Below are 17,610 nucleotides of genomic sequence, written 5' to 3'. Positions count from 1 at the left end.
TAGTGGGCTAGGCAATTCTAGCCCGTGTGGTTTGTCAGGCTCCACTAGAGCCCAGTTGATTGGGTAGGGCTGTAGTGATTTTGGGGAGGTTGGGAGAATAGGTTGCCTAATCTTAAGCTATTTTCTTGGAGTGAGGTTGCTCTAAACACAAACATTTGGCCCGTGGCTAGCCTGATGGCCTATTTTAAAGGTACTGCATCCCACTCAAATTTTTAATGTAAATTTTTTATTCAAGCTCTCCAATGATTTCATGTTCCCACACAAGAAAATAAAAACAACAGTCATTGAGGGCCTCCAGTCTAAAGATAAAAATTTGTTTAACAAAATAAATATATGAGTGTAGACAGTAGAACGAACATTACTTGCCACTGTGTTCGAATAAAGTTTCTCTAAACTCTCTTAGGATGAGCGTTTTTATACTTCAAAAGATGAAAGCACTTGTGCGAGGTCATTCACCAATTCAAGATGATGTATTTAATTAGAATTGTCACTTACTACTGTAGTCTAGTGGTGTTTCTGTTTTCTTATAAGAGAGAGGTCTTAGTTTTGATTTTCACTAAAGACGAATTTGAACCATATTATTACTGGCACATTGTGAGGATAAGCCTATCCCCCTCCGCTTTAGTGTAAATGATACCATTTGTTCAAAAAAAAAAAAAAAAAATTAATACGAGAGACAAACTCAATTACCCAAGGAATGAAGGACGAGGAGAGATTTTGCACTTATTTCTCAATCTCTTTCAGTTTGCTGCTTGCTCCTTGTTTCACGTTTTCTTTTCAGTTGGTAATAACCAACATGAAAATCATTTACTTTTCATTCTTTTCTTCGACTTGCCATCTCTACAAATCCAAAAAACCAAATTCAAAAAACAAGTAATTACAAGCAAAAATGGAGATGATGATCAGGTTAAAGAGAGAGAGATAAGAGAGAGAGACGAACCGGAAAGAGTGATGCTTGGAAGGTTTAGGGGTTCTCTTTGCCGTTCGTCGTGCAGGGTTTGTGAGAGAGGTTTTTTTACAAGGAAGGAGAAAATGCTAACTTAGTATTTGCAATAACCCATTTATACGGGAGGGTAATTTGGTCATTTTAAGTTTCAAGAAAATTTATGTGCACATCATTTGCGTAGTCTGTGCATATCTCAAAAATCCTATTTTAGTCTCAAGATATGGAAATGGCCCATTTCTGTCAATTTCTCTATATTATATTCCAACCGTATTTGCCGGCAATCATCCTAATAACATAAATATAAGCTCAAAACAAAGAGGACAAAACTATATCATTGAGACTAAGCAGTAGGATCCAAAGCATATACATATTGTTGCTGTATGAATGAACTAACTCAACCTATGACAGTATATGCCCTCAGCCCTCTCTGGTTAGTAGGCAAGACCCCACTCTAAACGCGCAGGGCAGGGCGGAGCGTGGCGGGTAGCAAAAATCACCTTCAAAGACGAAGATGACAGCCGCCTCCGCTTCTATCTTGAAGACCAAGAAAAACAAGGAAAAGAAAAAATAACAAGACAATTACAACAACAAAAGAGATGCTGTTAAATTAACTTTTCTATCCCACTGTGAGTCCTAATTTTCTGCATTTTGACGCAGCTTCATAGTTTGCAAAAGGAAATGAAAACTGCAGCGAACCAGACTTTCCTACATTGAAACTAATCATAATACAAATCACCCGTCTCTGTGTAGGTGAATTTGGTAACATAGTTTAATTACAATAAAACATGTGTCCGGTCTCAAGAAACTTATCTTTCGTTGCCCTTGCATGTTTCGAACTTCATTCAGGGACGATTCATCTGCATATATTGACAGTAAAATGAAATTTAATTCAAAAGCTTGGGAAAGATAATCAAAGTTATAATCCAATTACCCTAAACCCTATCTACAATAATCAAAATTAGAACACAGAGAGAGAGAGTAGGCATGTATGGCCTCATCATAATCATTAAACAAAAAAATAAATGCCAAACTAGACTGAACGCCAGATATATCCACAACTACTACAATGACAGTTTAAATATATATTAGAACGATCTACAAATTCAGAATACGTGTGTTCGTTGGAGTGCAGTTGCAAAGAGAGGTTCTGGGCAGGGATAAACATAACTTGTGTTTAACAACAAAGGGGATTTCTCTAATGATGGTAAAGTAAATAAACTCATTAAGCAAGCATTCAGCCCATTTGCACAGGCAGACTTTCAATTGTCAGAATAATTACTGACTTTTTGCTAAAAGCAAACATAAACTCAAGCCAAGATTATAAACTCACTACTTTAGCATTTCAAACCAAGCCGAATCAATAAATTCAACGTAAAAAGGAAAATATGCTATGTGAACCTCACCATCTTCGTAGCATTTCTTCCTTTTAGTGTCTTCATTGCTGCTTCTGCATCAGCTTCAGCAGCCTCAGCTTCCCTGGCTGCCTCTTCGGCTTCAGCAATGGCAGCTTCTGCCTCTTTCACTGCTTGAGCAGCAGCTAAAGTAGCTTCCCTGGGGGTCATAGTCCTCATCTTCGCAAGCTCCAAATCAATTTGGGCTTTCATCAGGATGGTACCCTCATCATTTTCTAATTTTGGAGACGCCATATACCTTCCCTCAAAAGGAGACAGCATTGGTCTTCCCTCAAAAGGAGATGCCATACGTCTTCCCTCAAAAGCAGATGCCATCTGTCTTCCCTCAAAAGGATACATTGAGGTATTTCTTCTTTTTTCAGATAACGCTGGAGTAGGTGCAATCCTGTATCTGCGTTTTACCTGTCAAAACAAAAACACAAACTAGTAAGATCAAACTCTAATCAACTCTAACCATATCCAATTCCAGGGTTAACATCCCTTGAGGAATATCAAATCATAAACTAGCGTCCTTTCTTTTTTTCACAAAGAAAATCCCAATTGAAGCACATGGACAAGCCAGTATTGTAGACCAAGTAAATTATATATCCAAGTACCAGCAAGCATTAGATATCATAATATCCTCGATATCAATATTTTCTTGATTTCATCAACATTTCCATACTTTTACGTAGTAAATATGTGCATCAATACCCCATTATTTAAATAAAAAATAACCATATATAAAAACGTATTTAAAAGCAGAATATGGCATTACATTTCCATTTTTTGTCCAAGATAAAAAACCAATGTGATCAAAGATTCTCAAGCCTTAGACAAAGTCTCTTGAAGCTGTGATTCATAAATCATGTCTTAACACTTCCATTTACTTATGTAAAAGTTGGTTTAGTATAGTATTGTATCAGATAAGAAGATGTAGGTGGATGATTTCATTAAACTTTTAATATGTGAGTAAATTAAAATTTTACAACAGTTCAATCACCCATATCTTCACTGCATTCAAAGTTTGGGGAACAATAAGCCGTCAAAAGAACGCAGTTTTTTTTTTTTTGTTTATCTACCAAATCTAAGAAAAACTAAGGTAAAATTCTCAGTCAATCATTCTACTACCATGGAAAAATCAAAGCCCAACTCTTGTCAACATGCAAACATGGACCACGAAAGAAAGTAATAAACATAAAAGTAAACCAATCATATCAGAGTCCGACAAATTAAGCCCCCGCTAAACCTATATCATGGGACCACTACAGAAACACTGAGATCGGACAGAAATGCTTATCTTGAAGCCCTAAGCCCTAATATAAAGGGGGAAAATCGAAGTGGGCAACAGAAGGAAAGAGAGAGTCGAATGCAGGGAAAAGAAAAATACCGACTTGAACCTCTGCATCCTTCGCCACAAAGCAAGAGTATTGTGTTCTCTCTCGCCCTTTGTTTTTGGCCTTATCCCCAAAGCCAACAATGAAAACAAAAAAGGGAGGGATACTACTAGGTAAAAAGAGGAAAGGTGGACTGAGAGAAGCAGGAAAACCAAGGAGAGATAATATACCCGTTTAGATACCTACCTGTTGCCTTAAACGGTAAAGTTCTTTTCAATTCAAGATATCCAGATACCGATTTATTCAAATAAAGAAAAAGTTCGGGAGATTTATGGAAAATACAACGCGTAAAACTATTTTTATTGAATTTAGAGAGCATAAAAGAAGAATAGACCTACGCTCGTACAAATGGAGTGTTTAGCAGTCTGACCAGATTGGTGGAACCAAGGGAAAAGGCACTACATGGGCCATAGAAAAGTGCAATTTATCGTGTGATCAATCAGATCTCAAATGATTAAAAATAGAGAAAATCTAGGATGAAAAAACCTGCAAGACTGTTTAAATAGTTGATCTCCTAAACCTCATTAATTAATTCCGGAAATTACCATGTACAGGAATTTCAATCAGAACAAGCATAAAGTTGCCAATCACCTATGAAAATTTCTTCCTTTCATGTGTAGAGTAAATTGACATAGTTATTAAAATTATTCTTGTCATGTGGCACGTGTAATGAACATATGCTCCCACACCCAAATCGACAGTTTGATCTCCCTACCCCTTTGGCCCCATTATTATCAACCAGAACTTTCTAGTATGCGGCATATTCCCAAATGATCCTTTTTTTTGGAGTACATTTTCCAATATGATGACAAACCTCGGAAAACCTAACCTTTTTATACATGTGTACATCGTTTGATTACTTGCCATACAACAATCAAAAACCACATTGCATGCGACAATTCTGACCTTTTAAGTCCAACTTACTTGTAAGTGTATAAAAATGACAACTCCATGCACATTAAGTAATCATTAATTGTTTGTTCCACAAAAACCACATAATCTAACACCAATAAAAAACCCACAAAAGCTATACATATAGGACAACGTTTTGAGATTATTAGACCACAATATATTTACCTTAATCAATTTACGGCTTGCTGTCAGGTATTTTAATTTTTCAGATAATAGCCTCTTGAAATCTTGAGGAGCCAAATATTCGTCCTACAAAATAAAATCTCTGAAAGTGAGCTGATTACACAAAATGACAGCAAGAAAATAATGCTAGCATATTACACAACTCGATAGCATAAAATGACAAATAGATGTAGCCTTACGTAGCATAATTATTGTTAAAATTATTGTAGATCTTATTCAGCTTATTCAGCGGTATGAACAAATTGAACTATAACCTATCTGAAGTATCTGATTTCGTGTACTTAACCTTGGGAGGATATACAAGTTCGTATCAGTGAACCCAGAGTAGATGTCATTTGTGCAGTGTTGCAAAATGTCAGTTTATTTTTTAAGTTTAAGAGAGGGAGGGGCTTGCCTTGCAATAGAGGCATTGTTTTCATAACCACTCTTCTTGACAAGGGTAGGCTATCATACACGGGGTTTACTTTACAACTTACGTTACACTAGGAGATGAAACCGGACATTCAAAGTTAACGAGACTTGTGCAAGAACTCATTTCTCTTGGAAAAGGTGTATGGACTAAACACAGGTCCAACCACTCTTTTAAACTTTTTTTTTCTTTTTAATTTCTTAAACTTTAATGAATTTGAAACCCAAGAGAGCAATTCATGACAATGTCAATAACAATGTCCACTTGTCTTGAACCATGATATGACTGAAGGCTATTTCATTACCAAATATTGCCAATCTCCAAGCTTATTAATCAGTGGATCCTTGGATTAAATTACATTCACACTTCACTACCTTTTGCATAATTCTTGAAAGCAAAAAAGGAGACAAAATATCCTCAAGGAATCCAAACAAAGAGTAATAGAGAAAGCAACGCGTAATATAAAATTTAAAGCGAAATATCCGCAACCAAAAAACTGATGTGTGTAATCAAGGATGTCTGAATATTATACAGAGCCTCCCTGCAAGGGGCAATGAAGAGAGGGTTCCACATGCACCGTCAGCTTAATATATGTTCCTTTTTTACTTTTTCTTTTTTTTTTCTTTTTTTTTTTTTTATGTGGCTGGCAATTGTTCTTATATTCCCAACCCTGATGCTTTCTAGAACAGCAGTGAGAAGCCCCATATAATCGAAATGCAATAAACTCCTTTATTTATTCACTATGAAAATATTAGCTGAGTGAGCACACTGAACTACATCACTAGCTCGTGATATTTTTCAACTTCATGAAACATTTAATAAATGGTTTGATATAATCAACCAATTTATGACCACATACTAATGAAGTGGGATGTGCCATAGAAAATTGCAAATACCATATATAATTTTTGTCAGACATAGAGGCTACCTCTATATATCCAGCAATAGTCGTTTTATTAGATCCACCAGGCTCCTTCAACCTAGTTATAGCTTCCATGATAAGATTGTCCAGCCTACAAGCATTAACAACAACAATTAAGCATCAAAGTTACAGCAGAATTTAAAATTTTGAAGTATGACTAGAAAAAAAAAAATTGAATAATAGCTAGTAGGCTGATTTAATTGAATAATAACTAACTTATAGTCTATAATTGTAAATGATAAAATAGCAGCAACACCTATGATAATTGCAAATAACAAAGACACCAGAAATTTTTATCTTTAATACCACGATTATTTCAGTGCTGAACAAAAGGAATGAAACATTTGTAAGTATCCCCCAATCTAATGTTATTGCTTAACTATAGAGATTATATAGTCAACTTGGGAAAAGAAGTTATGAATTCAAAAAGATGACCGCTGTCCTTTTGCTTTTGTGCCCCTTACAAATTAAATATGTTCATTACTATTGTTCAAACAACCAGTTCTCTATTGTTTTATAATATATAATTGTTTGTTCAAGTTAAGGGGCCACCATGTACTTGCAACAGTAAAGATCAGTCCAGTTCACAAGGAAATAGAAAAACCAGGTAAGTGTCTACAAATCATGGAATAAGAGCAAGCATCTCTCTAGTGAAATCGATCAAGAGGCCATAACATACCTACTGAAGGAGTACATGTATGATACATTAAATTCAATACACAAAATGCTCGTGTACATGTCAATGACAGTGATTTAACACTCTGGAAGATTTTAGACACCCCATTTGATTTTGTATATCTTCTCAATTTAATCAGAACCCTAACACCCTTAAAAATGAAGTAACTAGTTGGACAATTGATTGATCCAAGAAGCATTGATGGAGGGTGGACGGAACAACAAACCCGCCTTCAGCCTATCACAAACCACAGTAAACTACAAATAAACAAATAAGCCATGCAACAAAGATTACTGGTCCACAACATTTAGCATGTCAAATTATGAAAAATTTGGACAGAGAACTCAACTAGTGAACTTCTGAATCATAATAAGAGTCACACACAAAATACTCCTACATGTCAACAAGAGAGATGCAATGCTGGGTACATTTCAGTTTTAATATTTTATTTAGAGTTCAATCAGTTCTCCCAAAATGAAGCCACTAATCTCGCACAACTAACCAATCTAAACCCTTCAAGATGTCATGAATGACATTAACAAACAAATCAACCTGCTGAATTGCACAAGAGTTATTGGTCCTCAAAAACTGAATAGAAAATATATCAGATGGGCAATATTTAATTGCGAGATTTGGCAGTGACTTTTAAAAACAAGAATTCGAAAGTCAAGAAATCTGTCTAACCTCACAATAGATTTTCTGGGGCCAGAAATCTGCTGGGTCTCACTGGAAACTGAAATAGGCTTAGCATCCATCATTTCATCATCGCTTTGAACAGTAGTACTGAGAGGAATAGAGCTATCATCCTGTTTAGAAATCGGGTGTATTCTTCTAAGTGCTGTCTTCGCTTTCTCTCGAGAGCCCCATCCACTTGCCATGACACTCATATTTCTCCACTTATCCTACCCACGACGATACAAAATAAAATTAAATACTCCATACGAACACAGGCCAGCAAATAGTTTCAAAAATGTATTGAAGACTTGATAAAAGCATCGGTACACTTCATGTCCAACAAAATGAGTAGTACAACAAGTATATAGTGTTAAAAGAACCCTACCTTAAGATCTACATTTGAGCGAGTATACAGAACGCCACTAAATTCTGGATCTTTAAGTATGGTCCGCCATTTTCCTGCGCCATGTTTGATAACTCCAGCTTTAAGGGCTGATTCTTCTTCGGCCGTCCATTTCTGCTTAGGAGCACCCATATGGGGTAACACAGAGGAACTCCGCCACAGAATCAATCTGCAAATCGACATAAGTAAACACATCAAAAATCGAAAAACAAACACCACTAAACGTTCAAAACTGAAAAGCAGTGTAAACGAACACCAGTAATTATTATTATTATTATTATTCATACGCTAAAAGGCTAAAAGCATCCATAGCAAAATACAACAGCCGAACGTGAAATTTCCATACCACAGAAACACAACAAAACCTAAATTCCCAGCATTTATTCAAAAGGGAAACCCAATACATTTCAATTTCCCAATCAAATGTCACGAATTTGTTCAAATCACCTCGAAAACTCAAGAATCCAGACAATAAGAATCGAAATTACACGAAGCAATACGGAAAGTTACCAGAAATCGGCGTCTGATTCATCGAATTTCAATATGAATTCGATTGCCAAGTTTAAATTCAATTCGGTGGTCAGGGCTCTGTGATTTGATATGAATTCAGTTTAGAGGGTCCGGGGAAGTTGAACCGGTTGGTCGCAGCTCTCTAGCGTCCACTTGGGATTTTTGCGGATCGACACGAAAAATCCGTTTCAGGCCTTGCTGGCCAAGAGTGACATGCAATTTCCGTTGTGCTCTGATATGGCAGTGACGTGTACAAAGGGCACTCATGTGTGGGGCTCCGGAGCTATTTATCTGTTACACGAAAATTTTGGCACACCATATTTTTCAAGTTGTGATTTTTTTATTTTTTTTATTTTTTATTTTAAGTGGAGAAGGATGATTCGAACTTAAATATGTTGAAATATTATTAAAAAGTTGAACTAGTTCGAGATATGCTCTAATTTTGATATTTATATTATTGCGAGTTTAAATTACGGATGTGATGTGTTGCAATTTATATAAGTCGTCGGATTATTATTTTGAAATTTCGTTAATTTAGTTAATTTTTAATTACTGTTTTAACAACAACAAGGAAGAAACGGTGCTAGCGGGGATAGCGGGCAGAAGGCGTGAATGACAATTTGTTTCTTATATGCTTAGAATAAAAAATTATAAAATGAAACAACGAGGACAATGAGATGCCAGAATCATCATCATCATCATCTAGTGGATCGAACTAGAACCTTTTCTTTAAAGAGCTATTCATGAATAAATAAGTCTCAATCTTTCCTATTCTTCTACTTGTTCATTTCTTCACAAGGTGTAAAAGTATTTTGAAAAATCATGAAACTTTTTCGTTTTTGCCAACATTCAAATGTATTTGATAAAGAATTACAAATATGAAATCTTAACCATAAATTTCCAATTATAAGATTGAGGATAAAATCAAACTTCTTAGGTTAGAATCAAATCAATTGACACGGTTAATTGAATGACGTTAAACTTAGGAATGTACAAATATTGAATCTTTGGGGGTGTATTCAATTATGATTCTTAGAGAGTTTCAGGGAATTTAAATCTATAGAATTTGAGAGAGTTTGAGAGAGAAAAAAAAATGAATTCCCATACATTTTGAGTGAATTAATTATAACTTCCAGAGAATTCACATAAATTGTGAGATAATTCTTTACATGGGGTTAGAGAATTGTAAAGAATTTGATCAACACTTTCCTTCTCATTACGAGCCAAAATTGTCATCCTACTAATACCAAATCGCAATACTAAGTTTACATCCAATATTTTCAACTAGGTATCAAAGGTGACAACAAGTCTATATAGATATACAACCTTGACCCAATTTGGCCCTACTTCCATATTAGCTGTCACCGTGCCATGTAATTTCATACACACATTAAGCAACTTACGTCATGTGAAGTCCGAGGTTATATCGCTGCTCTCAAGGTGTTTGCATACTCCAATTCGTAAAAACAATTAATTCTCTATTTCTCATCTTTGAATGCTATCATTCACAGCATCTGTCCACATATTTGTAGCTATGCCAGCTCTCCATGCATTAGCAATCTGTCGTTGTTGCTCTTGAGTTTGATTACCTAGTTCATCATCATTTTCTTCATCTTCAGATTCATCATCTTCTAGTTCGATTGGAAATTCATCAGAACGACACTCCTTACGAAGAAAGTTATGCAACCCTGCACAAGCTAACACTAACTCTGCTTGTGTTTTAATTGGAAATGGAGGTGCAGACTTAAAAATTGTGAATCGAGATTTGAATACACCAAATATCCTCTCCACTACATTTCTCAAGGAAGCATGTCGAAGATTGAACAACTCATTCGCATTTACAGGGTCACGATCATTACCAGCAAAATCTTGGAGATAATATCGAACACCTCGAAACGGTGCTAAAATTTGACGACGATTTGCAAATCCACAATCCACTAGAAAAAATTTACCTAAAATTAAAACACATAAAGTTATTATTTATGGTACATCCTAGTGTAAATAAATAAATAAATGAATGAATACAAACCTTCTGGCATTTTAAGTCCATTCCTCCTTGATACAGCATCATGTAATAGTTTGGAGTCATGAGTTGAACCCTCCCATCCGCTAAGAATATATATGAATTCCAAATCAAAGTTACAAGCAGCTAATACATTTTGTGATATTTTACCATGACGATCACAATAGCTTGCTACTTCCGGTCCCAATACCATTGCTGGTATATGTGTTCCATCAATAGCTCCAACACAATCCTAAAATAATTATAAGAGTCAATACATAGCTAAGAATATGTTTATGAAACCAGTTTAACCAGGACATGGTTAAGATAAGTACTAATTACTAACCTTAAAATAAGGGTAAAATCTTGTACTTTCTCTTATTTTAGTAGGCACCGTGGATCTAGGTTGGACCATCAAATCTGGTGCAATTGTGTTCAAGGCCTTCAAAACGTTGTTGAAATTTTTGCTGCTTGTAAAATGTGACCGCCGAAATGCGTCCCGAGTTTGGCAATATCAAGAATTTTGACCAATAGTGAGTAGAAATGTAGCAACCATTTCTTCAATACAAATAAATCTTGTACCCTTCAAATGCACCTTTTCCGTAAGGACGTCACATAGCTTTAAGAAAACATCCGGATACATCCTATATAGCACTCGAAATTCTTGAGGATCCCCATTCAATACCTTGTTAATATAATCGTATCCAGTTCTACTAATAGGTCGTCGAGCCAATGGACGTTCAATATGATCATCATGTATAATAACCATTAACGCATTTAGCACTTGAACTATTGCTTGTACTGCCATCAATAGTAACTTAATGGCTTCATGATATTCTTCATCTTCTCTTTCCATTTCCTCTTCAGACATGTTTTCAGACATTATATAAAGAATCACCTAAAAAAACAAAACTATATCCATTAGAACATAATAGAGAGAAAGGTAAAGAAACAAACTACTTCTCATGCAAATAACTCATTCCTCTGCAGGATATCAAAAGATAAGTAGTGGGGAAATATCGAAGCACAATACATGATTTTGCTTTCACAACATGAATCAAGCAACCAACTGTTCAACATCGTAGCTTTTAATGGTCGATTATTCATTTAGTATATAGTCTCTGTTCATTTGTTAGCTAAGGAAATACAGAACGAGATAATCAAAGCCAATTCAAACTAGTACCACACCTTGCAATTCGAAATACAGAAAAATAAGAACTCAGGAAATAACCGAAACTTATACAAACCATGGCATTAATATTCCATGTTAAGAAGACCAATGGAATGGGAAAATACCTTGGGCAAATAAACAAACTACTTCTTCTATCATTTAAACCAAAGTCAACGTATTATCAAAAAAATTAGATACTCCAAGATCAAATTTGAAATAACCAAACCAAAGTCAACATGTTATCAAACAAAAGTAAATACTCCAAGATGTAAACAAATCTAAAATAACCGCATTCACTCCATACTGTATTTTATCCATTATGAGCGTTCTTCTGGTGTCATTTTCAAGAACTCTTTTTTCATTCCTAATTTTTGAACCAACGCAACTGCTTTGTAACGACTACGAGAATCCAAATTTGGAGTCTCTTTGATAGCATCCCACACATTGTTGTTTTTCTCCTCTTCTTTTTTCTCCATTTCTTTTTTTTTTTCTCTATCTTTTTCTCTTTTCGCCATTATGCAATGAATTCCTTGAATTTCAGTGGCAATTGCAGCAATCGAATCCATTCCAACAAAAACTTTTTCCATTAGAAAGATATGAGAGGTAGTCCCATTTAATTTTGGTTCAGACTCAGGTCGAGATCTTTTCCTTGGAAGTAGCTTTGGTACGAGTGTAGCAGCGGGAGCCTCAGAATTTGCATCTAGGAAAGATGATGCATAGGACGGCGTTTGGAATAATGGATCAAGTTGCTCGACGTTCTCATCAAAGGGAGGAAATTCGTCTACTCTGACTGGCCTACTTTCTTCAACTCTATATGTTGTGGCATCAGTATCATTGCCCAATCCAATCGAGTTATTTCCTTTAGCTGTTCCGTCACCAAAAGCAGTCATCAAATCTTCATAGTCTGCAAATGTCTCTTTGCGAATACCTTGACTCTTTGGGTGAGACTAGCAAAAATAAAAACATAATAAAATTGTTAAATAAAAAATGTATAAACATGAACGATCATCATGTGTAAATAATATATTCTTTAAAGAAAAAGAAAGAAAAAAAAACTCACCCTAAGGAAACCTTCCCATACTTCATCACTAGCTGTGAACTTCTTTGTGACAGGGTCCCAACCAAATCCAGAACTATGTCTAAAAAGCTGCAAATTGATTGAAATCGACCCTTCAATGTTTTCATACGGTTCGTAACATGATCTTCAGTTTTTTTACACCCAAGTTTTTCATTGAGCGCGGGAACAATTTTGGCTTCTATGGTTTGCTTACTTATTATGCCATTAGCATCATGCCATCCATTGTTTACGGCCTCAACATGTTGTTCTCTTGAACGGACCACTGATTATAGTTTCCTTTTTTCTTTTCTTGTTGTGAATCTCCCATTTATAATCTTACTAGATGATGCATTACAATAAAACAATGAGACATGACAATAAAAGCATAACATGATAATAGGGATTACAAGTATAAATGACTATAAAAAGGATTGGGACAACAGATTGACATATTATTAACGCAACAAGTATAATGACCATAAAAAAGCATAACATGATAATAACAGATTGATTAATAGGGATTACAAGCATAGTATAAACAACAGATTGACATATAACAAAAAGACTAAAAGATAAACAAATCGCTGGAGAAAAAAAAAATAAAAAAACCCCACAGAACATATAACAATGCCAACCAAATAAACCCCTAAAAATAAACAAATCGTTGAAAAAAAAAAAAAACCCAAAAAAATAGAAACAAAACCCATAATCCTATACCACAAACGAGCACAAAAGTAATATTACACAACAAGGACACCCTAGAATCGAAGCAGGTGAAGAACAACAGGAGGCTTACAATATTCGAAACAATGGGAAGAAGTTGCAGAGGAAGAAAGATTGTACCTTCGCAAAGAATTTGAAATGACGGGACGGAGACCGGAGAAAACATTCTCTGGAGCAGAGAGCAGCATGCTCAAAATCTCTCAAAGTTTCTAGGGTTGAGGTGAGATTTGCCAATCTCTTTGGTATTTATACATATCACCTTGAAATCCTCCAAAATCCACCAAATCACAAATCCACTCAAATCCAATTCCTTTTTCAATACACCTAAACTTTTAGAGACTTTCAAAAAGTAACAGTTGAATACACCTAAATTTATAGGGAATTGTAAGAAATCTTTAAGAATCTCAATTGAATACACCAAAATTTTTATAAAATCTTTTAAATTTCTAATTGAATAGCCCTAGAATTATTAATTCTCTAAACTCTCTCAGAATCCTAATTGAATACACCCCCTTAATGATAAATTCCCAATTATAAGATGGTTTTTTTTTATTAGCACCCCACAAATTGCTATTTACACCTCACATACTGGAAAAAAAAAAAAAAAAACCCCACACTTACTTTTTAAACTAAACATTATCTTAATATATCTCATTTACTCACACAAATTACCCTCACACCCCGCTTGCTATCATACCAGAGCATATCCGAGGAGAAACCAATTTCGAAACTAGAAATGCAACTCTTAAATTGTGACTCTTAGGAGGCAATGCACTAAGAAGCTGCTCATCTCAAGGCCTCCTGAAAACCCCTTCTCTGAGAAAAGCAGCTTTCTGGGAAGAAAAATTGAGGCTTGTCTTTTTTGTATGCATGAATGCTCCATTAACATGGTCCAATACATAGTGCTTGCAACAACCCCAAATTTTCTGTCACCATTTTTGACAGCACCCCACATATTCAAACACCAAAATTTCCCAAAAATTAAATAGGTCTTTTAATCAACTTGAACAAAACCCGGATGAAATTGTTGGCAAATTTTTAGAACTGGATGATTAGAATAACCCAAAAATCAAAGTGGTGAGAGAAATAAGAATTAGGGTATGTAAGTCATTTCATATTAGAGCATACAAGGCATTTGATATTTAAATTTTATGTGGGGTGTATTCATCAATATATGGGGTGCCAATAAAACAACCCTTATAAGATATAAGGATAAACTCAATCATTTTAGGTTAGTGTATTGAATTGATAAGAAATGTACAAAAGTTGAATCTTAATCATAAATTTCCAATTATAAATGCAAGGATAAACTCAAAATTTTAGGTTAATGTCATGTCATTTGACACGATTAATTTGAATGACATAATCAAATTGATAAAAAAAAAAAATGTACAAATATTGATCCTTCATCATAAAATTTCAATTATAAGACACAAGGATAAACTCAAACATCTTAAGTTCATGTCAAGTCATTTGACATGGTCAATTTGAATGACATTCAACTGAATCAAACTAATAGGACGAAAACTAGGGCATCCAAAGTTATTTTTTATTTTTTTTTTCCCAATTGAGGAGAGGAGGGCGATTCGAACTTGGGACGTATTTAACTATCATTTGTGATCGCTTGAGTCCCTCCTCCATCAATAGGAACCCCCATCCTTGACCACACGCTCTAGCACAGCCTTTCTCGCGTGAACATCCACAATGAATTTAGTGTGTTTTTGCAAAACTCATAGAAATCAAAAGTCGTTTGGTTATTTAATTGTGACTTAATAAATAGACAAACATTGTGTTATTAATAAAAACAAGAAATTTTCACAATAATAAATATAGTAACAAACAATTTTCGATTTAAGTGAATAATTCTTACAAGGATGACCTATGATTAATAATGACCTAAAAACAATATTACAGATTACAAGAAGCATTGTGGAGCATGCCCAAGCAAGTGGTTAATGTCGTATGAATTAAATCACTAATTAGCTTTTGAGCACTCCTGTGTTATTATTTTTATCTTTCATTTCTTCACAAGGAATGAAAAGCATTTTGAAAAATTCAAGTATAATTTATGGGAGGCTACAATACTTACATGTATTGTATACAATCAGCATTTGAAGGTTAATATATACACATATGAATATATGTATTTAATACAATCACCATCTGAAAGTTGAGATGGTGATGGTTAAATATACGTAAGTATTGTAACAAAATCCATAATTTATAAGGTATGGAAGCAAATACAATCTTGATCACAAATTTCCAATTATAAAATATGAGGATAAACTCAAACATTTTAAGTTAGTGTCAAGTCATTTGGCTCGAGTAATTTGATTGACATTCAACTGAATCAAGTTAATAGGATGAGAATTAGGGCTTCTCCAATTTTCAAAATTTCTATCTTTTTTAACTAACGAGAGAAGGTGATTCAAATTTAGGACTTATTATTCATTCTAAAACCCAAGCATCTATTTCAAAGTCTCAACTAACATTATAAAATCCTCAAACAATCAACACCAATCCTAAAAGTATAAAATTTATTAATTAATATTTAGAATTATGATCAATGTACTAAAACACCTAATTCCAAGTTATTGTGTCAATAAACCAATATTTAACAACCATCCCACTAAAATTCAATATATGTTGCAGTCCTATTTGTTTAGAAATATGATCGTGTAAATTCTATCATATCTCTTAGACTAGATATTAACCTGTTAGAATTGTAATCCTAGTGGGTAAGGAATTTAGCTTCCCTAGTACTATCTGATGATACTTTATGGACATTTCACATGTTAAACTAATCTGGTTTAATATAAAGGGCAAAGATTATTGTTTAAAGCCGTCACATGTAAATGTTATATGCTTAAACGATAAGTCTAAGGAATATATAATTGGGAGAATGTGATTTAAAGAAGTTAGATTCATGAGACCATTCTCTTTCGTATACATATCCTAAATGTTCCTAATCATAGGATTGCCAATTGGGCATTAACAGTCCGTTAAGATCAGTATGTGTTATGCCTTCTCTTAGGTGACTGGTCTCGAGTCATTGATGTGACTAACACTAAGACGAGCATGTAGGTGCTCAATAGAGAATAAGTCCACTGAACACGATCAACAAGGAGTTCTCATACTCATGTCACATGAAAACTCATGGTTGGGATAATGCAAAGTAGTCATTTGACCTGAGGCATCATAGTTGTCTTATGGTTAGGTCCTTGATCTTTGACTATGTCAAGGTCAATCCATCAAAGGATGTCCACGGTATAGTTGGGGTTAAGCTACTTAGCCATGAAGGCAAGTGAATGCACAACAAGAGATCTCTAACCTTTAAACCGTTTGAGGGAAAATACTCTATGATATGATGAAGAATCTCTGGCTAAAGTATGAATGGGATTTAGGAATTCGTTCCAAATCACGTTGAAGGTAATCATATAAGTAAGAGAATCACATTGGATAGTATACATGAATAAACTATCAAACCAAACAATGTGGTCAAGAGTATTGTATTAGAGAAAGACGGTATTGCATTGTAATCCCAAACTGAATAGGTTCTCCACCTCTTTTGATTAGCTTAGGTAGCCATGACCTACTACTAGGTGTCACTCATGGTTTGTGGAAGCCCTAAATGTGTATAATCACTAAAGGGAGAATTGAAAAGCAAGTTTCAATTCATAATCGTTTTGAAGAGTTCTAATCGCCCACTACCTCGCTAAAAGGAACTTAATGGATCGTACACCGTGTAAGCTAGAGATTGAAGAAACAACGGAGACGAGTAAGGATAATTAAATGGTTTAATTATTTATGGCTAGGATTAATTAATATGTTAATTAATCAAATGAATAAGTTCGTTTTAGACCTTGGGTTAATTTTGGGCCTCAAGGCCCAATGGGTTTGAATGTTAAGTCCAATAACTCAAGTTGTATGACAACTTGAAAACACAAAGGGCATGAAAGTCTAATGAACCCACATGGCCAACCATAGAGAGTGTGAGGGAGAATTGGTTTTAATTTCAATTATGCCACTCAATGTAAGTGGCTATAGAAAGGAAATTATAACCCATTCCCTCACATAGGTGAATATCCTTTGCTAAGCAAAGAGGTGATTCAAAGGTATAAAAGTTTCTCAACTCTTTTCATTAAGATTTGAGTTGAATCTTGGTTCACCACAACTACTAGGCCTTGAATTTTATGGGTAAAGTTTTGTTTTTGAGTGCATACAAGCATGATT

At 34.7% G+C, this 17,610-nt stretch overlaps 2 protein-coding genes, 1 long non-coding RNA gene and 1 pseudogene across 3 annotated transcripts; all 4 read right to left on the bottom strand.

Annotated features, from left to right (window-relative positions):
- Nucleotides 1-1,635: 1,635 nt before the first annotated feature.
- LOC137730230 (telomere repeat-binding factor 1-like) lies at nucleotides 1,636-8,667 on the bottom strand. Its single transcript, XM_068469298.1, has 7 exons — nucleotides 8,425-8,667; nucleotides 7,897-8,083; nucleotides 7,521-7,738; nucleotides 6,167-6,251; nucleotides 4,812-4,895; nucleotides 2,350-2,760; nucleotides 1,636-1,803 (listed from the first exon to the last, which is right to left on the bottom strand). Exons 2-7 carry the CDS (start codon nucleotides 8,044-8,046, stop codon nucleotides 1,789-1,791), a joined length of 963 nt encoding a protein of 320 aa, XP_068325399.1. The 5' UTR covers nucleotides 8,047-8,083; nucleotides 8,425-8,667; the 3' UTR covers nucleotides 1,636-1,788.
- Nucleotides 8,668-9,909: 1,242 nt separating this feature from the next.
- LOC137728193 (uncharacterized) lies at nucleotides 9,910-10,463 on the bottom strand. Its single transcript, XM_068467055.1, has 2 exons — nucleotides 10,454-10,463; nucleotides 9,910-10,376 (listed from the first exon to the last, which is right to left on the bottom strand). The coding sequence occupies exons 1-2, from the start codon at nucleotides 10,461-10,463 to the stop codon at nucleotides 9,910-9,912; spliced, it is 477 nt and encodes a 158-aa protein (XP_068323156.1).
- Nucleotides 10,464-10,523: 60 nt separating this feature from the next.
- On the bottom strand, nucleotides 10,524-13,708 carry LOC137730173 (uncharacterized). Its single transcript, XR_011068095.1, has 3 exons — nucleotides 13,498-13,708; nucleotides 10,773-11,324; nucleotides 10,524-10,679 (listed from the first exon to the last, which is right to left on the bottom strand). It is a non-coding gene; the product is annotated as an uncharacterized lncRNA (long non-coding RNA).
- Nucleotides 11,395-13,235, bottom strand: LOC137730172 (uncharacterized protein At2g29880-like; annotated as a pseudogene).
- Nucleotides 13,709-17,610: the final 3,902 nt, after the last annotated feature.

The sequence above is a fragment of the Pyrus communis genome, chromosome 3, assembly GCF_963583255.1.
Source record: "Pyrus communis chromosome 3, drPyrComm1.1, whole genome shotgun sequence".
In the NCBI taxonomy this organism is placed as follows: domain Eukaryota; kingdom Viridiplantae; phylum Streptophyta; class Magnoliopsida; order Rosales; family Rosaceae; genus Pyrus; species Pyrus communis.
Note: the sequence above shows the minus strand (reverse complement) of the source record. Positions and strands in the feature narration are given on the sequence as shown.

Coding starts and splice junctions, on each gene's coding strand:
- LOC137730230 (XM_068469298.1), bottom strand. CDS start 8,046: ATGGGTGCTCCTAAGCAGAAATGGACGGCCGAAGAAGAATCAGCCCTT. Junction 7,739..7,896: donor GCTCAAATGTAGATCTTAAG/GTAGGGTTCTTT, acceptor CGTCGTGGGTAG/GATAAGTGGAGAAATATGAG. Junction 4,896..6,166: donor CTATTGCTGGATATATAGAG/GTAGCCTCTATG, acceptor TTTATTTTGTAG/GACGAATATTTGGCTCCTCA.